Source organism: Eubalaena glacialis, chromosome 4 (genome assembly GCF_028564815.1).
Source record: "Eubalaena glacialis isolate mEubGla1 chromosome 4, mEubGla1.1.hap2.+ XY, whole genome shotgun sequence".
Lineage (NCBI taxonomy): Eukaryota > Metazoa > Chordata > Mammalia > Artiodactyla > Balaenidae > Eubalaena > Eubalaena glacialis.
This window is the reverse complement of record NC_083719.1, coordinates 151,969,464-151,994,324: the sequence shown is the minus strand read 5'-3', so window position 1 is coordinate 151,994,324 and position 24,861 is coordinate 151,969,464. Positions and strand designations below refer to the sequence as shown.

General features: G+C 42.2%; 1 protein-coding gene across 2 annotated transcripts; it reads right to left on the bottom strand.

Annotated features, from left to right (window-relative positions):
* Positions 1 to 2,092: 2,092 nt before the first annotated feature.
* On the bottom strand, positions 2,093 to 24,109 carry GABRP (gamma-aminobutyric acid type A receptor subunit pi). 2 transcript variants are annotated; one of them, XM_061188463.1, is made up of 9 exons: positions 24,057 to 24,109; positions 23,467 to 23,585; positions 19,154 to 19,221; positions 18,164 to 18,381; positions 16,452 to 16,534; positions 12,927 to 13,064; positions 12,292 to 12,444; positions 11,274 to 11,461; positions 2,093 to 2,395 (listed from the first exon to the last, which is right to left on the bottom strand). In XM_061188463.1, exons 1-9 carry the CDS (start codon positions 24,107 to 24,109, stop codon positions 2,093 to 2,095), a joined length of 1,323 nt encoding a protein of 440 aa, XP_061044446.1. The 2 variants fall into 2 exon arrangements, with proteins under 2 accessions (XP_061044446.1, XP_061044447.1); XM_061188464.1 differs by lacking the exon at positions 11,274 to 11,461 and having other exon boundaries at positions 2,358 to 2,395.
* Positions 24,110 to 24,861: the final 752 nt, after the last annotated feature.

The window sequence follows — 24,861 nt, the reverse complement described above, 5'->3', positions numbered from 1 at the left end:
ACCTCTTTTAATTCTCCCATTCCCACCAGGAACATTTTGTTAAAAGCTCAGGTGATCAAACCCATAGAAACTGAATTGTGAGAAGTATCATAAGGGGAAAAGAATGAGAGCCTATGGTATAGGGGATTATAGAAAGCCATAGTTTACTTCTGAAAGGAAGGGTAAAGGGATACATTTATTAGAAAAGGAAGCTAAAGAATTAAAGATGGCAAGATTCTTTTAAAAGATTGAGCCTGAATTGAAAACCTTTATCATGGCACACTCACAAATTGCCATTTATGGTACTGTTGGCTGAGCTTGGCCAAGTGGCAGGGATGCACATAAGGTGCTTCTTATGTTAGGGTGAGAGTGGCTGGACTTGGAAAAGATAGCTCGCCTGCAGCCTGAATGTAGATTCTGTAAGAAGTCCCACTGTTACTCAGAAAGCTCAGGACCCAGGATCAACATTCTCCTACTCATGCAGGATAAGCCACTCAAAGTAGTCCAGCTAGAAAGATCAGGTATCTGAGCAAGGCCAAGTTGACTTGTGATAAGCCACTTGTTTCTGGGTAATACAGCTCATTATCTAATAAGCATCATTCCTGATCATTAAAGCATAGGGATAAAAGCTCCTCTTGGAAGGATCCAGGGGATCTGCTGCTGGCAAAGTGTTGCTCAGTGTCAGAGTAGCAGATAGAATTGGACTTGATTCTGCAAGGCTTCATGACAATAGTCAGTATAAAGACTCTTAGAATAAGTTTTTTTAAAAGTTCCTCCATTTCTTCCCATGTTATGGGGAAGGGGCTTCAGCATTGTTTAGGACTGGCTTGTATATAATAGTAAAATGATAAGACATGTCAAATGGGGGAATAAAGCCCCAGAGCTCTCCCAGTTTGGAGAATCCATTATATCTTAGAAACCAGAGATCTATGTTTGAGATTACTGATCCACTAAATTTTTCTTCACTTACATTTGATTTTTCAAAGGTTGGACTTATTGGGAAATGGGGACAGTTCTGCTGTGACATTAAATACTATATTAAAAACTCACCTTGGTATGTAGTGCACTGACTTCCAGGGAATTTACTTAAGCCCACATTTCATTTTATTTTATTTTATTTTTTTAAACATCTTTATTGGAGTATAATTGCTTCACAATGGTGTGTTAGTTTCTGCTTTATAACAAAGTGAATCAGCTATACTTATACATATATCCCCATATCCCCTCCCTCTTGCATCGCCCTCCCACCCTCCCTATCCCACCCCTCTAGGTGGTCACAAAGCACCGAGCTGATCTCCCTGTGCTATGCGGCTGCTTCCCACTAGCTATCTGTTTTACATTTGGTAGTGTATATATGTCCATGCCACTCTCTCACTTCGTCCCAGCTTACCCTTCCCCCTCCCCGTGTCCTCAAGTCCATTCTCTACGTCTGCGTCTTTATTCCTGTCCTGTCCCTAGGTTCAGGAGAACCATTTTTTTTCTTTTTTTAGATTCCATATATATGTGTTAGCATACGGTATTTGTTTTTCTCTTTCTGACTTACTTCACTCTGTATGACAGACTCTAGGTCCATCCACCTCACTACAAATAACTCAATTTTGTTTCTTTTTATAAGCCCACATTTCATTTTAATCAAAACCAAAAACTAAAAAATGTTATTCCCTAAATAGGCAACAATGTGTTTTATTTTATAAGCACTGTAGAGATTTAGTAAATAGCATGTGTGATTAATTTAGAAACAACCTCTGACACTTGACTCAATACATGTAATAGCTTCCTTTTCATTTTTTATATGAGTTAAATGCAGACCAGGGAGCCACTGGGCAGTCAGTCCTGAGTAGGTTTGTAATCTTGGGCTCCATGGGAATATCTTTCATAAAAATAAAAAAGGAATGGGTTGATGTTTCTATTAAAAGATTCTGTAATGCTAGGACTTCTACACAGCTTAAATAATGGTTGGAGGGGGGTCCATTGTTTGATGAGAAATGCTCAAATGTTATTTTAGTCACTTGTGGCACCATTGGATTAGGGTGCACACTTGGCTTAGAATATCGTTTACATCATTACTTTGTTCTGTTGAAGACCTATGGCATGCAAACAATTCAGCATACTCTCAAAAATACATGTAGTATGCCCAGTAAAATACATTGGCTAGCATAAAAATCAAAGGAAATAGTAGTTTGGAATATCGATCAACATTACTGGGGTTTTGAATTGTGAAATAATCAACAATCCTGCCCACCTTATCTCGGAAGATAAACTTGAACTTGTCACTAGTTTTCATTGTCAGGTCACTGTAGTCAACATTATCGCTGGAAATTTCAATGCTGGCAAAGCTGATCTTCCGTTTAAAGCTGGAGATGGAGCTGTTGATGATGTTAGTGATGTTGACTTCTTCCACTTCCTTCGCCTTCCCCTAGTTCATAAACAGGGCAGTTAGATTGATAGACTTGACTCAGCAAAATAAATAAGTGGGTATTTATATACTTAGAGGCCTTAGTATTGAATAATTAGGTTTAGGAGAGACCAGTACTGATTGCCTCATAAATTGGCTGGTAAGCAAGATTTGGCAGTCCTATTATCCTGTTTATAGGCACCTGTCCCTAGGTCATCAGCTTGTATAATGGGAAGAATAACCATTGCCCATTCTAGGTGTGCAGAGCCGTGTGGTAAATGTTAATTGCTCAGACCTTGAAGCTAGCTGACCTGGGTTCAAAACCGATTCTGCCTCTCACTATTGTGAAATTTTAGTCACCTTAATCCCTTTAGAACTCAATTTCCTTGCCTGCAAAATGTTGATGACATTAATACTACCTCTTGAGACTGATGGGAAGATTAAATGGCATAAATTATGTAGAGCATTTAGTAGGTGTTTGATGAATTCCATTCTATTCCTGGGAGGAGGGAGTAATTGATTACGAGAGTTAATAGAAATCAGCAGTGTCTTAAGGTCTTTGCCACACAAACAGAAATAGTGATGCTCCTTGCAATCCCATGGAGTTGCCATTCTCCACCATGGCTGGGACAACATAGACTTGGAAGAAAACTCCACGGTACGCAGAGACAACCCGGTCTGGGAAGAAAACTCCATGGGACACAGAGGCAACCTGGTGCCAAGGCAGAGTCTGGGTGGGGTGGCAGCAGCCATTGTTGACTCTTACTCAAGCAGCACATCAGAAGCAGCCCAGGACTCTGACAGTGGCTGATCCACCACAGCTCACCACCATACCCCATACACACAGAGAGTCCACACAAGTCCTGCTTGCCCTGTTGTTTGGCTCCCCGACAGGGCGGGGGTGGCAGAGGCTGGGGGAATGATCAGCTATGAAGGACAAAGGGGACTTGGACTCAAGGCTTCATCTGAGCAGAGCAAGGGCAACAATTGCTGGTGTCTGCACAGGCAAGTACATCGGAGGGCAGTACACTTGGCCCTCTCTCTGCAGCCTACCCAAGCTGAGAGCCCCCACAGGCCTCCCTTGCTTCAGGACTTCCCCAGTGCTGAGAGAGGGGAAAACATACATTTAAAGGGGACAGAGCCAGCATGGGCCCAACCCTCAGGGCTTCTGCTCCAGCAACTTGGGATCAGATTCCGCCACCAATAGGGTGGTGATGGCCACTGAGCAGAAGGGAAGTCACACTTCACAACAGGCTCTAGCTTTTAGCCCCTCCATTTCCAGTCCCACCTTCTGCCAAGGTGATAGCTGCCAGCACACCCTGAGGAAAGACATGACATGCATCAACACCAAATCCAGCAAAAGCAGTGAGCACATGCACTCTGTATAGGGACACATCCACATAAGGACGCCCATGCAAGACTGCAATAGGTAACTGTTTCACCTAAACTCATAGAGGCAGAGAAATTTTAGCAAAATGAAAAGGCAAGGGAACTGGTCTCAGTTGAAAGAGCAAGAGAAACCCCCTGAAAAAATAAATAATGAAACAGAAATAAACAATAGCAGATAAAGAATTCATAACATTGGTAATAAGAATGTTAACTGAATTAGGGAAAAGAATAGATGAACGTGGTGAGAATTTTAACAAGGAACTAAAAAAATATAAAGAAAGACCCAATCTTGGGAATTTCCTGGTGGTCCAGTGGTTAAGACTCCATGCTTCCACTGCTGGGGGCCCAGATTCAATCTCAGGGAACTAAGATCCCACAGGCCACATGGCATGGCCAAAATAAAAGACCCAATCAGAAATGAAGAATTCAATACTGAAATAAAACTCACACTAGAAGGAATGAAGCAGACTAAATGATACAGAAAAATGCAGAAGTGGTCTAGAAGATAGAAAATGGAAATTACCCAATCAGAACAGCAAAAAGAAAAACAAATTTAAAAAAAATTAGAATAGTTTGAGAGACCTCTGGGATAACATCAAGTGTATCAATGTTCGCATTATAGGGGTCCCAGAAGGAGAAGAGAAAAAGAGAAGGGGATGGAAAATGTATTTGATGAAATTATGACTAAAAACTTCCCAAACCCAAAGAAGGACCAAATATCCAGGTACAGGGAACACAGAGGGTCCCAAGCAAACTGAACTCAAACAAACTCACACCAAGACATAATTAAAATTCCAAATGTTAAAGAGAGAATTCTAAAGGCAACGAGAAAAACAGTCATATACAAGGGAACCCACATAAGGCTATCAGCTGATTTCTCTGCAGAAACTTTGCAGGCCAGAAGGGTGTGGTATAATATAGTCAATGTGCTGAAAGGGAAAAACCTGCAACTTAGGTTATATTACCCAGCAGGATTATTATTTAGAATTGAAGAAGAGATAAAGAACTTCTAAGACAAGCAAAAACTAAAACAATCAATAATAAGCCTACCCTAGAAGAAATGTTAAAGGGTCTTCTCTAAGTGGAAAAGAAGAATCTAGAGGAAAGGGAAAATCCCACTAGGAAAGGCAAATATATAGTTAGAATTGAGGATCAACCACTTAAGCCAGTGCGAAGATTAAAAGACAAAAAATTGCAAAAGCAACTATAACTGCAAAAAACAGTTGAAGGATAAACATGAGATGTAAAATATGACATCAGAAACAAAATGTGGGGGAGGGGAGTAAAAAATGTAGATCTTTTACAATGTGTTTGAACTTAAGTGACTACCAGTTTAAAACAAGTAGGTATAGTTATAGGTCAATATATATGAACCCCATGGTTGCTACAAGTCAAAAACCTACAGTAGATACACAAAAACTAAAAAGAAAGGAACATAAGCATATTATTAAAGGAAATCATCAAACCACAAGGGAAGAAACAAAAAGAAGAACTGAGAAGAACTAGAAAAACAACTGGAAAAGAAGTAATAAAATGGTAATAAGTACATACCTATCAGTAGTTACTTTCAATGTCAATGGACTAAATGCTTCAATCAAAAGACATAAGGTGGCTGATTGGATTAAAAAACAAGACCCACCTATTTGCTGCCTACAAACGAGCTAAATACAGACAGACTGAAAGTGAAGGAATGGAAAAAGATATTTCATGCACACAGAAATGACAAGAAAGCCAGGGTAGCAATACTCATATCAAACAAAATAGACTTTAAAACAAAGTCCATAATGAAAGACAAAGAAGGGTATTATATAATGATAAAGGGATCAATACAAGAAGAGGATATTACACTCGTTAGCATAAATGCACCTAATACAGGAGCACCAAAATATATAAAGCAAATACTAACAGACATAAAGGGAGAAATTGACAGTAATACAATAATAATGGGGGAATTTAACACCCCATTTACACCAAGGGACAAATCATCCAGACAGAAAATCAGTAAGGAAACAGTGGTCTTAAATGACACATTAGAACAGTTAGACTTAATAGATATCTATGGGACATTCCATCCAAAAACAGGAGAATAAACTTTCTTTTCATGTGCACATGGAACATTCTCCAGGATAGATCATATGCTAGGCCACAAGACAAGTCTCAGTAAATTTAAGAGGACAGAAATTATATCAAGCAGTTTTTCCAACCACAGCAGTATGAAACTAGAAACTAATTACAGGAAGAAAATTGGAAAAAAACAAAAACATTTGAAGACTAAACAAAATGCCACTAGAAAACCAATGGGTCAATGGATACATCTAAGAAGAAGTCAGAAAATACCTCAAGACAAATGAAAATGGAAACAAAACTTTCCAAAATCTATGGGATGCAGCAAAAGCAGTTCTAAGAATGAAGTTTATAGCAATACAGGCCTTTCTCAAGAAACAAGAAAAGTCTCAAATAAACAATCTAACCTACCTTCTAAAGGAATTAGAAAAAGATGAACAAGCAAAGCCTAAAGTTAGCAGAAAGAAGGAGATAATAAAGATCAGAGAGGAAATAAATAAAATAGAGGCCAAAAAAATAATAGGAAAGATCAATGAAACCAAGAGCTGTTTTTTTTAAAAGATAAACAAAATTGATATAAACCTTTTAGCCAAGCTCACCAAGAAGAAAAGAGAGAGAACCCAAATAAAATAAATGAAAGAGGAGAAATAACAATTGATACCACAGAGATACAAAAAATCGTAAGAGAATACTACAAACAGTTATATGCCAACAAATTGGACAACCTAGAAGAAATGGACAAATTTCTAGAAACATCCAGCCTGCCAAGACTGAATCAAGAAGAAACAGATAATTTGAACAGACCAATCACTAGTAGTGAAATTTAATTTGTAAAAAACAAACAAACAAAACTAAACTAAAAAACCTCCCAGCAAACAACAGTCCAGGATCAGTCTGCTTCACAGGGGAATTCTACCAAACATATAAAGAAGAGCTAATACCTATCCTTCACAAACTATTCCAAATAAACTGAAGAGGACAGAACACCCCCAAATTCATTTTATGAGGCCACCATTACCCTGATACCAAAACCAGGCAAAGACACTACAAAAAAAATTACAGTCCAATATCTCTGATGAATATAGATGCAAAAATCCTCAAGAAAATATTAGCAAACCAAATCCAACAATATATAAAAGAGATCATATACCATGATCAAGTGGGATTTATTCCAGGGATGCAACGATGGTTCAGTGTTTGCAAATCAATCAATGTAATACACCACATTAACAAAAAGAATGATAAATATCACATGATCATCTCAATAGATGCAGAAAAAGCATGTGATAAAACACCCATTCATGATAAAAACTCTCATCAAAGTTGGTATAGAAGGAACATATTTCAAAATAATAAAGGCCAATTTTTACAAACCTACAGCTAACATCATACTCAATGATGAAAAGCTGACTTTCCTCTAAATTTAGCAACAAGATAAGGATGCCCACTCTTACCACTTCTATTTAACATAAATAAAAGACATCGAAATTGGAAGAGAAGAAGTAAAACTGTCACTACTTGCAGATGTCATGATACTTTATATAGAAAACCCTAAAATCTCCACCAAAAAATTATTAGAACTAATGAATTTAGTAAAGTTGCAGGATACAAGATTAATATACAGAAATTTGTTGCTTTTCTATGCACTAATAATGAACTATCAGAAAGAGAAAGCAAGAAAGCCATCCCATTTAAAATGGCATCAAAAAGAGTAAAATACCTAGGAATAAACTTAACCAAGGAGGTGAAAGACCTATACTCTGAAAACTATAAAACACTGATGAAGAAAACTAAATATGATACAAAGAAATGGATAGATATCCCATGTTCATGAATTGGAAGACATAATATTGCTAAAATGTCCATATTACCTAAAGCAATCTACGTAGTTAATGCAATCCCTATCAAAATACCCATGACGTTTTTCACAGAACTAGAACAAATAATCCTAAAATTCATATGGAACAAAAAAGACCCCAAATTGCCAAAGCAATCTTGAGAAAAATGAACAAAGCTTGAGTTATCACCCTCTCTGACTTTAGACTATACTATTATAAAGCTACAGTAATCAAAATAGCACTGGCACAAAAACAGACACACAGATCAATAGAACAGAACAGAGAGCCCAGGAATAAACCCACTTACCTATGGTTAATTAATCTATGACAAAGGAGAAAAGAATATATAATGGAGAAAAGACAGTTACTTCAATAAGTGGTGCTGGGAAAACTGTACAGCTACATTTAAAAGAATGAAATTAGAACATTTTGTCACACCATACACAAAAATAAACTCAAAATGGATTAAAGACCTAAATGTAAGACCTGAAACCATAAAACTCCTAGAAGAGAACATAGGCAGAACACTCTTTGACATAAATCATAGCAATATTTTTTGGATCACTTTCCTAAGACAAAAAGAAACAAAAGCAAAAATTAAACAAGTGGGGCCTAAAATTAAAAGCTTTTGCACAGCAAAGGACGCTATCAATAAAATGAAAAGATAACTTACTGAATGGGAGATAATATTTCCAAATGACATGAACAACAAGGGGTTAGTATCCAAAATACATAAACAGGGACTTCCCTGGTGGCACAGTGGTTAAGAATCCACCTGCCAATGCAGGGGACACGGGTTCAAACCCTGGTCCAGGAAGATCCCACATGCCACGGAGCAACTAAGCCCATGTGCCACAACTACTGAGCCTGCGCTCTAGAGTCTGCGAGCCACAGCTACTGAAGCCCACACACCTAGAGCCCATGCTCTGCAACAAGAGAAGCCATGGCAATGAGAAGCCCATGCACCGCAATGAAGAACAGCCCCCTGCTCGCCACAACTAGAGAAAGCCTGCACGCAGCAACGAAGACCCAATGCAGCCTAAAATAAATAAATAAATTAATTAATTATTTTAAAAAGTAAGCTAAAAAAACAAAATAAAACAACAACAAAAAAACCCAAAATATATAAACAGCTCATACAACTCAATATAAAAAAAAACAACCCAATCAAAAAAATGGGCAGAGGACCTGAACAGACATTTTTCCAAAGAAGACAAAAAGATGACTAACAGGAAAATGAAAAGATACTCAACATATCTAATTATTAGAAAAATGCAAATCAAAACAACAATAAGATATCACCTCACATCTGTCAAAACGGCTATCATCAAAAAGTCTACAAATAACAAATATTGGCTAGGATATGGAGAAAAGGGAATCCTTGTACACTGTTGGTGGGAATGTAAGTTGGTGCAGCCATTATGGAAAACAGTATGGAGGTTCCTCAAAAAACTGAAAATAGAACTACCATATGATCTAGCAATTGCACTCCTGGGCATATATCCAGGTAAAAATGAAAGCACTAATTCAAAAAGATACATGTATTCCAATGTTCACAGATGCACTATATATAATAGCCAAGGTATGGAAGCAACCCAAGTGTCCCTCAACAAACAAATGGATAAAGAATATGTGATATAGGGCTTCCCTGGCGGCGCAGTGGTTGAGAATCTGCCTGCTAATGCAGGGGACACGGGTTCGAGCCCTGGTCTGGGAAGATCCCACATGCCGCGGAGCAACTGGGCCCGTGAGCCACAACTGCTGAGCCTGCGCGTCTGGAGCCTGTGCCCCGCAACGGGAGGGGCCGCGTTAGTGAGAGGCCCGCGCACCGCGATGAAGAGTGGCTCCCGCACCACGATGAAGAGTGGCCCCCGCTTGCTGCAACTAGAGAAAGCCCTCGCACGAAACGAAGACCTAGCACAGCTAAAAATAAATAAATAAATAAATAAAAAGAGTAGCTATTAAATTAAAAAAAAAAGAATATGTGATATATATATATATATATATATATGAAGTATTAGCCAGCCATAAAAATGAATGAAATTTTGTCATTTGCAGTAATGTGGATGGATCTAGAGAATATTATGCTTAGTGGAGTAAGTCAGACAGAGAGACAAATACTGTGTGATATCACTTATATGTGGAATCTAAAAAATAAAACAAACGAATGTAAATAGCAAAACAGAAACAGATTCACAGATATAGAAAACAAACTAGTGGTTATGAGAGGGAAGAAAGAAAGGGGAAGGGGCAAGATAGGGGTGTGGGATAAAGTGATATAAACTACTGTGTATAAAATAGATAAGCAGCAAGGATATATTGTACAGAACAGGGAATATTAGCCATTATTTTGTAATAACTTTTAATGGAGTATAATGTATAAAAATACCGAATCATTATGCTGTACACCTGAAACTAATATATTGTAAATCAACTCTACTTCAATTAAAAAATAAATTTAATTTAAAAAATAAATAATTTTTAAAAAAAGGAAGCCTACAGGGAGTAAAATAAATGAAATACATATTCTTTGGCTGGCACATATGATCATTTGCCTTTGGTACTTGAGTAATATAACTGTGAAACCTTGTTCACAATAGTTAAACACAAGAGAAAAGGCAACTGGATCTTTGGGCTATTCTGAATCCTCATTTCCTCACCATTGGACCCTGTGCAGTCCTGGTACTTTGCTGAAGTAGGGCAGCTCTTCTGCACTGGATCCCTATCATTTTTTTAGCAGGAGCTTTAGTATGCTAACGTCTATCAAATTGGGCTTCCAGAGAATCCCAGGGTTCCGTAGGCCTGCAGAGAATAATAGTTAAGGGCATGGCCCGTTGCCCACTTCAAGTGGGAATAATAAGTAAGTGTCAGGCTTTGGAGCCAAGCAGATTTGGCTGGTGCGAATCCCAGCTCTGCCTCTTACTGTCTGTGTCCCCTTGGATAAGTCACTTATCTTCCCATACTCGGATCCCACAACTATAAAAATGGAGATAGCCTTACTGGGTTGTTATGAGCATTTTAAATGATATAATATTTTCAAAGAGCTTGTGACTGTGTCTGGCGCATACATGCTCAATTGATTATAATCATTATTATTATTCTGAGAGCTGGACCATGGTGTTTCACAGCTAAGTCAGATAATAAGTCTTTCCCTGTTAGCAGAAAAATATGCTAATTACAAAATTTGCCACAATTTAATTTTTCCATACATTTTTCAGTAAACCATTACTTGTATAATTTAGGAAAACAAAAATGCGACAAAAGAATAAATATTAAATACATATTAATCTGCAACATAAGCAGCTGATCATGTTAGGTTTGATACTGGGTTTTTCATGGATGCTTGTTCTTGCGGTTGTGATTTTATGTTGCATACAGATAACACCGTTATTTTCTGCTGGAAATTTAAACATATTAATATCTCACTGTATTTGGTGAAAAGAGTAGTCTTTTTTAAAAGGTGTCATGACTTCCAGATTCCCCCAACTGAACAAGGATGACAATCAGTGGTGCAAACTGAATCACTGGGGGTCAGGAACCAGGTCCAGGTCATCTCTACAGACCAGGCACAGGTGATGAATCATATATAGGGCCCTCAAAATTCTTACCCTATCTTTGGCTGCCATCTGCTGTAGGGAGCTGTAGTGGGCAACTGCATATTCCAGGAGGGCCCCAAACACGAAGCTAAAGCAGATCCCCAGGTACACGTCAATGGCCTTTATGAAGCAGTTGGTGTTCGGAAGAGAAGTGCGGGACCCAATCATCAGTGTGGTCATTGACAATACAGTGGTCACTCCTGGGAAAAAAAGTAAGCAATGTACCCACGTCAGTGGGCAGTGAACCTTCCATCACCCCCTGGCAGACTGTCTCCCTTCAAGACTTGGCAAGGTGAGGACAGGACTCAGAAATAGAGCATAGCTCATTCTGAAAAGTCTGTGGCCTTCTGGAAAAGGGTTGATTTGTCTATTTTGTACAGATACGAGTGATATGATTTTCTAAATGTTTCGCCTTCTGTCTTCTCACTGGAGGGAGGAGTTCAGTAAACAAAATAACAGACAATAGACCATCGAATCACAATTCTCCCTTATCTGTCACTGTCAAACAGAAGTTTAAAAATGCATTATTCCTGGGCTTCCCTGGTGGCGCAATGGTTGAGAATCTGCCTGCCAATGCAGGGGACACGGGTTCGAGCCCTGGTCTGGGAGGATCCCACATGCCGCGGAGCGACTGGGCCCGTGAGCCACAATTACTGAGCCTGCGTGTCTGGAGCCTGTGCTCCGCAACAAGAGAGGCCGCGATAGTGGGAAGCCCGCGCACCGCGATGAAGAGTGGCCCCCGCTTGCCACAACTAGAGAAAGCCCTCGCACAGAAACGAAGACCTAACACAGCCATAAAATAAATAAACAAATAAATTAAAAAAAAAAAAAGACTTCCCTTTAAAAAAAAAAAAAATGCATTATTCCTAAAGTAGTCTCTCTGTCTCTGTTTCTCTCTCTGTAAAAGTCTCTCAAGAAACCAGCTCCTGGAACTGCCCTGGGAATATCAATGAAAACAATGGTAGAAGGTAAAAAAAAAATAAGGACCTAATAACCCAGTTCTTAGAAATCTCCCGTTGGAGCTACTTACCAATGCAGGTTCTTGCAGGAACTGAATCAAGGGAGATCCAAAATGAAACCCAGGATAACACCACCAGGAAAGTGGAAGGAACATAGGTTTCCAAAATGAAATACAGGACATTCCTCTGAAGCTCAAATTGCAAGACCAATCGTGTATAATTTCCTGATAGGGTGAACAAGGGATAGGAAATCATGCCTGCTCACCTAGCAGAGTGGTTTCCCTGTGGGATGTTTAACTTCACTATATTCACATTAAGCCATCTGTTGTTCACCAAAACATAGTTAATCATGAACTGTCATTATAGTTTCAATGAAAGAAATTGCGGTTGTAGAGAATGGGATTTATGGGAGTGCTGATGCCCCCATCCAGGATCCTCTTCTTGTGCCTTTCTCTGTCATAGTATTCCTGCAACATCGTAACTGCTGGTTTCCTTGACATCTGCTTCACTAGACTGTGAGCCCCTTGGGGACCTTTTCAGTAGTAGGTGTGGAGCAAGTAAAAGTGCCAAGCCCAAACCCTACTGCCCCACCGCACCTCAGAAGGGTTCCTGGGCCGCAAAGGGACCAAGCGGAAAAAAGATGATATTTCTGACTCAGAATACAACTCAGCTATTTTGCTTTTATGCAGTTTGTCCCACGAGTTACCTGTTTCCTGCTGCGATCTGGTAACTAATGTGAAATATTGTTGTATGGTGTACTGAGCAAGCCGCAGGTTCTCCAGCCCGCGCACAGAGTCATCCCCTCTCAGCCAGCTGAACTCCACGTCATTCCCATCATATCCCCCTGGCAAGTGAAACAGTGCCCTGATGAGCAGAAGAAGGTAGCAGATTGAACTGGTCTGGAAAATGCTGTGATATGGAGGAAACAGAAGCTCTGTCTTGATGGTGCTAAGTCCAAGGATGATCCCATGCAAAATTTGGCACGATTTCTCAAGTGTAATTGCAGTGTCTACTCAGAGTGAGATGACCTGCTAGGGCTTTTCACCATCAACTGAGAACCGTTTCTATGCTAAGCATCGTATAGACCTGGTAGATGATAAGCAACTAGAAGTAGCCTCTATCATTATTTAAATGATATTTTTGAACACGTATCTCTGAACCCACAAAGGCCTGTGCTAGACATTGCTTTTCAGGACAGTCTAACACCTCGGAGGGGGTTCTCAGGGACTTTACAGTTGGTCTATTCATATTTTCATATTGGCATAAATGCAAAAACAAAAACAAAAAACCTTCAGCCAGCCACTTTATTCATGTATGTAAACATAGGTGTTTGATAAATCCCAAAGCAGTTTTACTAATATAGCTGATGATAGTAATAATAGCTACCTTTTATTAAACATTTATGTCCTTTACACATTATGTCTCTAAGGTTCTCATGAGCTTGCAAGGTAGACCTGCATATTTCTTCATTATTTAAAGCTTTTTTAAAAAATAAAATAGAAATGGATCTTATACTTGATATATATAAAGTAGAGCTTACATTTATCCTCAAATGTTGTTATTCAATAAATGCTGTGCCTTAGAATTGAGGAACTATAATGTTTTGCCCATTTTATACATGAAAATTATCAGATTCTGAGAGGTTGCATAAGTTTCTCAGGATACCAGTGCAAATGAAAAACAAACCAGGATTGTACCTCAAGAAAGTTTAATACCAAAGCCCATGGATGATGATAATAGTAATATCTATCATTTATTAAGCAATTACCTTTCTAAGTGCTTTACAACATTATCATCTCACTTAATCCTCAAATGATACCTTTGAGAAGATAGATGAATGGTTAATAAGCACATGAAAAGATGCTCAAAATCATTAGTCATTAGGGAAATGCAAATCAAAACCACAGTAAGATACCACTTCACATCCACTAGAATGGCTGTAATTAAAAAGACAGACAGCAACAGATGGTGAGAATGTGGAGAAGCTGGAACATTGCTGGTGGAAATGTAAAACGGTGCAACCACTTTGGAAAACAGTTTGGCAGTTTCTTGAAGACTTAAACATAAATTTAACCCAGCATTTCAGTCCTAACAGAATCAAATCATGTCCACAAAAGGACCTGTACACAAATGTTACAGCAGCGTTATTCATAACAGCTGAAAGGCGGAAACAAGCCAAAGAGACTTGTTCTACTTGTATTCTTTTGTGTGGAATAAAAAGGAATAAAGCAATAAAAAGGAATAAAGTACTGATATATGCTTCATCATATATGAACTAAAAAACATTATGCTAAGTGAAAGAAGCCGGATGCAAAAGACCACATGTGGTATGATTCCATTTATATGGATCTAGAAAAGACACATTCATAGAGACAAAAGGTATATTAGTGGTGGTCTGGGAGCTGGTGGTGGCAATGGGGAGTGACTGTAAATGGGCACTAGGAGTCTCTTTGGGGTGATGGAAATGTTCTAACAATGGAATGTGGCAACGGTTGCACAGCTCAGAAAATTTACTAAAAACCTTTGAATTGTACACTTAAAATGGTTGGATTTTATGGTATGTAATTTATACCTCAATAAAGCTGTTAAAAATAACTCTTTGAGTCAAATACTATTATTTTTCCTACTTCACTGATGAGGAAACTGAGGTTAATTCTACTCACCCAAAGTCACCCAGCTAGTGAATGGAAAAGCCCAGTGGTTCTGGTACCTGTGATCTTAAACCTGGAACTTCATTTTCCAAGGCTACTGGGAAATGGGATGCCAGTGTTGGGACTAACATTTTGTTAAGTCTTAACCTATGGTATCCACTGTCTGTCAGTGGTTATCTCCCCCTCCATAGCGGGGAGAAGTAGTCATGAGCTCTTAGAGGATTTCCAGGTAAAAATTGTCTGTGCGCTTTCCCTTGGAAGCACCCCCTCATTTACTGAAGCCAGCTGTCCAAATAGGCCTAGAATCCCCCCCAAAAAATATCTAAAAAAGTAAGTTGTACAAGCCTCTACTTAGATACTTTGCTATTACAACTGGTAAATGTTCACAGTCATTACATTCTCACTGCTCTGTCCCTGAGTGGATATGGGCAATTGTGGGATGGTATCAATTCTTGTCTAGGGATGGTGTTCAGGGAAAATGCCCTTGGTGAGGTTTCTGTACCCAAATAACTGCTGACAAACATTCAGTGAAAGCTTCCTCTGCTCACTGGGGACGATATTTGTGCAAGCAGAGTGCTGAAGTTTCCAGAAGAATCTCACTCCTGGGATTTGAGATGAGCACAGCCACCTATGGAGGGCAATTTCTTTTTCTATGTGGGGCTGAAAATGAGTTCTCTTTTTGATAACCTCAAGTTTTAGTCTGCCCCCAAACAGCTGTATTGCTTCAAGAAGGTTTTGCATGCATTTAATCAATAAGGTAATTAATCTGCCTGCCTGAGTCTTTAATTAAATATCTACCTCTGAAAAATGCTGCCTCATAATGGTTCTGTTTCTTGGATGTTGGCCACTTGTGTCCTTATGTAAGAAGTGCCCAGTGGTTTCCAGCGCTTGACTGTAGTTTTTCCTTCTTGCACGAGCCATGCCTTGATGCCTTGATAACTCCTATATGTGGCATTTTCTTTCCAGAACACGTATCACAGGTGCCACCTCCCCATGGTGGGCATTTCAGAGTGGTTTACTAAGGAATCATGGAGATCACTCAGGGTGCCAGGAGTTCATCTGACACACATCAGCTTAGAGTAAATCCTCCTTCCTCATCACAAGCAAATCCCCAGATTGCAGTTTAGGTGCCCACTTGCTGACATTACTAGATTAAGCTTTATATATATATCAAACAATTTCTTTTAGAAGTTGGAAGCAGTCTTGCAATAAATGTCAATGATTGTGTTGTATACTTGCCATTTCTAACTTCTGCTTTGCTCTTTCTGGCTTCCACGAGTTAGCAGATTCTGAGGCCCCCTCCTAGTCCTATTGACCCCTGTTTGCTTGGCTGTCTTATCCACTTTTAGGTGGAAATATTTGGTGCCAATGCACAGTGGTCCTCTCCCAAAGATGTAATACTGTAAGGTTTGTTTTTGAGCAGTCTCCAAATCTCTCTGGATGTACACCCAGAAGGTCTGAACCCATTGTAATCAACATCAAGGAGAGAAAGGCCACTATGTATAGGACACTCTTCATGAAAGCACAGATCTAAGTCACCCCAGAAAATCATCTAAGGGGCCCACACGATGTATACTCACAGCTTTCTAGTTGCAACTTGCATGTCTGTGTGTCCATGGGGTATTTAGACAGGTCCATGTTACATGCAACGGTTGTTGTGATTCTAAGGAAAAATGGATTCATAGAGAGTGTTATGAGGATGCTATAGAAAGTATACACTCCCTCTTAAGGGCCACTCCAAGAGAACTTTCACCTTGACTCTTACAGTGAATGTGTGACTTGGTGCCTGCGTTCAAAGCAGTCCTGAGTTTTCCTGTGCTAAGTGACATTTGTGAGACTCAGTTAAAGCTTGGGGTCCAGAGTGGAGGAAGTTGGAATGTTGGCAATTCAGAGGCAAACTTGCAACAACATTGCAGAACAGAATCATTCACTGGCTTGTTTGAGATGCTTTTGCATCCAGTTTTAAAATTTATTCTTCAGGAGAGACCCATGAGGAGTCCGTCCCTATGCAAAATGCTTCACATGAATTATCCCTTTGAATTTTTAAAGTAGCTTTACTAGGTAGGAAATAGTATTATTCTCCTTTTGCTGCTGAGGAAACTGGAGCTCAGAGAGTCAAGTAACTTGCCTAAGGTCACAGAGCAAGAACTTGCTCCCAAATCTGTCTGACTCTAGAGTCAGGCTATTAATCATCATCCATCATTTGTAATCCTTGTACAGGATACTGTGTTATGTGCCATAATACAGACAGACGCACACACACATGCACACGCACATACACACACACACGTGCTGTGAGAATACGAGGAAGGTGCACCTTAATATTGACTGGAGTTGGGGTCAAGGGAGAGGTCTGTTGGACTTCTTGAAAGAGGTGCTGGGGTTCTGGCTGACCTTTGCAAAATTCAGTGCAGCTGAGGAGTGTCAGATAAACGGTCCAAAAGTTCAGTTCATTGCTTAGCTCAGTCCTTGTTTTATAACTTCAGCCTCTCACTTGGGATTTAAGATCAGCCTCATGAATATTTGGTTCCTGGCCTTCTGCTGAAGGCCTCTAGCAGTGTCTGCAGTCCTGGTCCAGCCCTGGCACAGGCAGCGATGAGTCCTCCGCCTGTGGGCTGCCTTACATAGCACTTTGGGGGCATCTTTCCTGTTCCTGCCAACCAGCGGCTTGATGAACGATTGGGTGGGAGGAAGTTTTGGCCTCAGGGATTTGTAGAAGGGGCAAAGGCGAGCCTGTGACTACAGGTGGTGAGGCTTGGAAGACTATGCTTTGCTTCTCCGTCTGTACAAGAATGACTCAGCTAAGTAAAGATGTATTCTGGAGCCACCGCCACCCCGCTGAGCCCCATGAAAGGAAAGTTCTTTGTATCACCTCTCTGTTTGCTCTTGCTGTTCCCCTTACCTCTTCTTGGCGAACTTCCTTTAACTCTTTAAGATTCAGCTCAGAGTCCTGTGAAAGCATCCTCTAACATCACCCCAAATCACTAACCTACTCTCCACCTTGGGGCCCCAGCGCCCTGACTTCCTTTCCTTATGTGCCTGTGTCAGGACAACGTCTTATTCGGCTCCATATCCTCAGTGTCCAGCACGGGCCTGGCACAGAGCACACATTCTCAGTAGATTCTTGTTGAGCCAAAGTGGACTGAGAAAGGGCCCTTCTGCTCTGGGGACAGGGATCTAAGAAGGCAGGCACGTGAGAAGGGTAGGTGGTTATTCGAGCGCTGTTCAGAATACCTTTGCCTTTCCTCCCAGCTCTTTCCCTCCAGCCCTGAGGTCGCAGGTGCCCAATTACCTGAGAGCATACAGGACTGTGCCATTGGAGAAGAGGCGGACGAGCCTGTTTCCCACAGTCACTTCATGGAGGAAGGACTTTTTGGACTCCACGATGTAAGTGTCGGGCACCCAGAGGAACTCCACTAGGCGTGCATCCAGAGTGAAGCTCTTGTTGCCTTCGAACACCAACCGCTGGTCCGTCCAGCGCTGTCTGAGGTATATGGTGGCTGTGTAGTCCTGAGGGGGCAGCAGGGGGGAGGAAATGGATGGAGGGAGAAAGCTCAGAAAAGGGAAGGAAAAGGGTGGAGTCTTACTCCCCTACCCCCCTCCACTGAGGTCAAGAGCACACACTACAGTAGACATGGGTAAATAAAGTTTGTCTTGAGGTGGTGGCCTGTAGCAATGAGAGAACAAAGCACCTTATTGATTCTGGGTAGGAACGCCCACTGCCAAAAGGGGGCCCCACAGGAGCATGTTCAGGGTCTTAACTTACTTGCCCTCCATCACAAAGGCCACACCAAATTGTTGAAGGTTTTGGTGAGCAAGGTGCTTAGGTTGTCCAGGATTTACCCAGAGTCCACAGTGGACCCTCTTGGCAAACTGCCTTTAGTGTCACCTTATCTATAATGTGTTGTCTTAAGTGAGAGGATGGTTGAAAGCAGTTATGTGATTGTTGGTTTTCATCAGCTTGTCTCCCACTCTGTGAGGGACCATGTGACATTCAGGCTTCCCCCCTGCACTTTTATTCTTTTCCCCCACTTTTATCCCTCACCAAGTACACCCACTCCACTCCCTCATTTCTCCCCTCCTAGCCTTTGAATCCACTTTCCTTCTGATACTCAGAAGATCTGTTTTACAAGCATCTTCCACTGTCTTGAGTTTCAGGATAGGTCTCCAGCTTCTGCCATTCCAAGTAAGTCTCTGTTCTGCTTTGAGTAGCTAGAACATGTATCCTCATAAAACACAGGAGAGGGGCTCCTTGGGTGGAAGACGAGGGGGCCACACTTACCATGTTACTCTCTGAAATACTGGAAATACTTGCAATGTCCAGAGTCAGTGCTATCTGAACAGGTTCTCCTAAGAATGAAGAAAAACCAGAAAGACTTCCATAGAAACACAAACAGATTTCCTAACCCTACATTAGCACAATTTAAATATATGCATATATTAGAAAATTATGCCTATTGGAAACTTTTAAACAATTTAGAAGTATATAAAATACTTCTAAATAGAAGGTTAATTTCTATCCTCCCCACCTCAGGAGGAACCACTACGTAGAGTGTGCCTCCCTTTTGTATGAAAAAAATGCACAAATATGTAGTTAGCTAAATACATAAGAGAGAGACCACACTGTATTAATTAGTGTGTATTTTAAAGAATGTAGCGGTATTTGCTACTTCTTTCTTTTGTTTGTTTTTTTTTTGTTTGTTTGTTTTTGCTACTTCTTACTTGGAGGATTTTTTCCTATGGTGCTTGCAAGGGACTCATTAGAAATGTAATAGAGATTTGGGAATTTGTACACAAATATATTTCCCCCCCCAACCACGTAAATTTACCACAAGATGGCATTCAAGACTGCTCATGGTTGAGCTCCCGCTCACCTCCTGACACTTTCCTCCTCTTCCTTTATTCTCCAGGAACCCTAAACTATTTAGAACTGCAGAGCTGTCCACGTTTCATCTGGTGTGCAGATGTTGGGCCTCAATCCTGGAGTCCCAGCAGATGGGCCAAACTCCTGAGAGTGCCTGTCTTAGCTCTCAGGACTGAGGTTTGGGAGCCACCATTCTCGGCGGCCAGGCCAGGCCAGGGACGTTTACTCCTCCTTAGACTGGACATGTGGAACAAAAGCCCAGGAGTCAGAAAGATGTGAGTTTCGTCGATCTGGGAAAAGTTACCAGATCCTTCAGAACTGCAGTTTTCTCACCTGCAGGTTTGGATGTAATGCTAATGACATCAGAGGGTCACGGACAGGGTTAAATGAGACTAGGTGTGTGACAGCTTCTTTGCAGGGTGGTGGCAAGAGAGAATGGACATGAAGTGCCTGCCTAGCTGGACATCTAGAAGGTGCTCAAAAATAATTATCTGTACAAAGCTCCCAGCATTGTTCCTGTCACATCCTTCCAGGCACTCAGTAAACAGCATTTCCCTTCCCTTCCCCTCTCCTCCGTGATCTTAGCTAATTCTGGAAAAGGAAAAACTTTCCTCACCAGGTTAACAGATGGAGTAGCATTCACTTGCAAGATAACTGGGGGCGCCTCAGGGAACTGTGACAACGCATTAACCAGGAAAAGCAGAGGCCAAATTCAAAGGACGCTTAGAAACAGCAAACTGGGGGGAATCAGACAGAGCAGCCTAATTATCGATTGAAGGAAACCAAGCCACAGGATATAGGTAAGAATTTGGGAGGGGAGTTTTAAAGCCAATGCAATTAACAATAATTAACTTAATACTTAGTGTTAATACTTGGTGGGAAAGGGGGAGATCTTTGAGGGCAGACCCTGGAAGGTGCTGAAGGAGTTATGGTGCTAAGTGGCTTTCTGCCCCTCAAGGCAGCAAGGTGCAGCGTTAAGAAGAGGAGCTTAGAGTCAGAGTGTTTGAAACCTCTGCTGGCCACATCATAGCAGTGTGACCTTGAACAAATTGCTAAACCTCTCTGTTCTACAGTTTCTTACCTGTAAAATAGAGCTACTAATACTAGCCATCAAGGGTTGGGTTGGGAAGGTTACAGGATCTATTTTATGTGCCTGGAACACAGTGGGCAGTGGGTCAGTGCTGGTTGCCCCCCTCCCCGCCCCTTGAGAAACATGGAGAATGGAAAACACACAAGAGCTCCAGCCTCAGTGTGGGTTTTTGTTTGTTTGTTTAGTTTGTTTCTAGGTAGTCTAGTCTAGGCCTTGCTTCAGTTGGCTTTTTTATGGACCGGAGTTTACTCCTTCTTTCCCTTGAGTTATAAAAGTTAGCTGTGCCACCAGAGGGCAGCTTTCTCCTAGGAAAGAGGTCAAAGCCAGGTTCTGGGCAGAGTTCAGGAGGGCCTGCTTGCAAACCTGTGCTGTCCAACTCAGTCCCTGAAAAACCCTATAGAGGTCTTGTCGCTCAAGGACATCAGGGTCCGAGAACTGGGTGGACAGACATTACGGAGAGAAACACTCCCTCCGTGGGCCTCGAGGCTGCCTTGTAAATGTAGGTTCTGTAGAAGGCAGAGTGCCACAGGCTCGTGACAAGGGGTGGGGGTTGTGCCTTCCCCTCCTTTTGACTGACAACCCCTTGCCCCATTCTTGCCCCAGGTGGATCTGGGCCTCACGTCCCCTTAGGTCCACTCCAGGCTCAGAATGGACACCTTGCCTTAGGACTCTGCACCTTGTTGGCCCGTGAGCAAGCAACAAAAAGGGCAGTGTCCTGGCCTAATTGTTTGGGATCTAGGAGGCAGAGAAATTGTTGAGTGGACCCAACCAGATGTGGAGACTCATGTGCTTGTCATTAGTGTTCAGTTGGTCCTGGGAAAACCAGAGGAGGTTGAAGCCCCCCAAGGTCCCTTAACATAAGGACCTCAAATCCTAATTGTGTGGCCAGGAAGATGCGTCTCTCAGATCTCCAACCGAAAGGGGTGTGCTTGGCCCCAGCTGCTGTGCTCTGAAATCTTCCACCACACTTGCTCGGAGGCCATGCTTCCCATGGGCTGCATGCCACCAGGGACTGAGCGTGGCAGGAATACTAAGGCAGGCCTGTTCCTGGGAGGCACAGAGATGGGAGACTCCTCTGATGGGAACTTTAGCTCAAGAACTCCCTGGTGGCCTTTCCAAACACACTTAGAATTGCACTGTAGTCTAAGACTCCTCCACCAGCCTTCCTTCCCTCCCTCCCTCCTTCCAACGGGGTCAGACCTGCATTGCGGTCTGACAGCTCTCCAGCTTCCTTCTTTTCCTGCCCCATATTTTGTCATAGATATGGCCCCAATAAATATCTTGCACGGATAATCCCCTCCCAGTGTCTGTTCCTCAGAGGACCTGGACTGACCCACTAATCCTAGATCTGACCAGAGAATTTTATCATCTGAAGGGAGGAGCAAGAAGGAAAGGGATTAAAATAGACTGCATCCTGATGCTGTATTTACACACTTCATTTCATTCAGTCCTCCCTGTGAGGCAGATGATATGCCCCCCAATTACAGAAAGGGAAACTGAGGCTCAGAAAGCTAAGATGCTTGCCCAGCAGTAGAGCCAGGAGCCAAACTCAGGTTTGTTCCACTCCAAGGCTCTTTCTACTAGTTTCTGCTCGAGGTAACAAGACATTAGTGACCACGTTGGTTCAGTCTTGCATTTTACAAACAGAGAGGCTGAGACCCTGTGAGGAGGTATGTGGTGGCCTCTTTCTTTCCCTCCTTGCCTCATTCTTTCAACAAATATTAATTGATAACTTGCTATCTGTTAAGTACCGAGATGCTGCTGGGGTTGGGGAGGTAAATAAAGCAAGACTCCCCCAGGGGACTGCAGCCTAGAGCTGAGACAGACATAAAGCCAGTGACAGTATCACCCGGTAATGGCTATGATTTGGAGATATGTTCAAAACAAAGTGTGAAGAAAGGGGATGGGGCATGGAGGAATCTGGTGGGCTGCTCAGAAGAGGAAGCCTTTGATCTGAGACATGAAGGAAAACTGGCATTTCACCAGGGAGTCAAATTGGAACAAGCCATTCTTGACGGGTAAACAGTCTCAGCAAAAAACATGGAGACCAGGGAGGCCAAGGAGGTCAGGGGGCACATTTGTAGCAGGGCATAGTGGGGAGAAGTTGGGGAGATGAGACTGACAGACAGATAGAGGCTGGGCTGGGAAGCGCCTGGTGTGCCATGCAAAGGGCTCTGGACTGTATGCTGAGGATGCTGGGAAGCAGGCAGGTATTCTGAGCAGGCAAAGGACCCAGGGGGGTCATCCAGGTGGCAGAGTAGAGGGTTAGCCTTGAGGAAGCAGGCTGAGGCAGGAGGACCAGGTGGAGTAGTCCTGGTGAGACATGGTGGGTTCCTTGAATAATGACACTGGAGGTGTGGGCAGAAGGTGGACAGCGTGTGTGAGGTTGTAAGGAGGCTCTAGTAACCCCCTCAGTGGGGAGGAGTATTTCTGTATCCTGCAGGTGGAGAGACCAGAGAAAGTGCTTTCTCCAAGGTAGCGTGAAAAATCATTGGCAGCTGTTTGTATCCATCACTGCCACTCCTTAACAGGTTGCAGGTCAGAAAACGCAGTCGACTAAAGCCTCCTGAAACCCTCGTCTGCATATTGTCTCTGTTCCTATCTTTTTGAATTGATGTCCTGGGCAAAAAGAATGACCTACCACCAAAATTGGGCCTGAGAAACTTGTTATATCCTGCTGTGAGATTCTCAAAGCCAGGCAGGGACAGCTTGTCACTTCTGCTGGCCTTGATGTTAAACTGATTCCCCTGGATGCACATCCTGTAAAAGAAAACGGGTTTCGGTGCACATGCTTGCTTACGTGTGGATAAACATGCATACACACAGACTTGAGCTTGTGTTTGCATGTCTGTGTGTGGTTGTATTCAGATACGAGCAGTAACTTCCCCAAAGAGAAATCTCTGATTTTCAGCTGCTGAATTAATACATGTCCCTATCCCACTCCATTTTATTACCCATTTGCTATATATCACAGTGTCATGCTAATTTGGGAACACTCCAAGCACCTTCCCTCCAAACCCAAGGGGTTCGTCCATCTATGACCGTTTTGGAAGCTTGACTTCTCCAGATAGAATAACTGGCAAGAAGTTGCATTTGTCCTGGTGCGTCAGGGAGGTGAAGGCCTGACGTTCTGTCTCACCGTTGCTAAGTAGAAAGCGCTGCTGCCCCTCCCACCACATGCAAAACCCAAAGCAGTTCAGCTCAAAGCCACCGTGGGGTAGCAAAGCTCACCTTCCAGTGAGGAGGCTCAGACACATGAAGGTCAAGTTGAGACTGTGCCTCATGTTGAGGAGCTGCTTATGCAGAGACGGGCTGAAGTAGAAATACCTGGGGAAACAGATGGGGTAGGTGAGAGGCAGACAACCCAAAAGGCTCACCTCCTCCCAGCCCAGCTTCTCTGTCCTGTGGGGCGTCAGTTACAGCATTTTCTCCACGTCTGTGGGGAGCAGCCTCTTCCCACACCTTTCCGTTTCAGCTCCTGCCCCCTGAATGTCATCCAGGAGTGACTTCATTTTGAAGGATCACATTTTAAATCCAGCCCAAATAAAGGCTGAGGACTTGTTTAGAGAGTGGTTCACCAGAGCAGAAATGTAGCTGGTCCATCCTGAGCTGCATATCTGGGGAGCCCCAGGACTGTCCTCACCCTGTCCTTGTCCTGACTTTGCCAGGAAGGACATCCTCGACTACACACTCCCCCTGACCATGCCATGTATCTGAGGGTCTAGGCCTGTTAAGCAGGTCACGTAGCCAAGAAATGAAAACTTCCCGAGGACCTCCATGTGCCAAAGAATGTGTTAGGTACTTTCCCACAGATCTTCTTGCTCTATCCTCACAACGGCCTTGTGAGATGGGCAGGTTAACCCCTGCATTGTGTTGAGGAAACAGAACTCACGGAAAGGTCACTGTGCTAGTGAATGTCAGAGGAGACCCTGAAGCCAGGGCTGGCCGCCTCAAGACCCAGTCACACTGGCTGCTCTCCCAACCTCCTGGACCTGCTCCCTGGGTTCTTTGAAGCAGTTCAGCTGCTGTGGGTGAG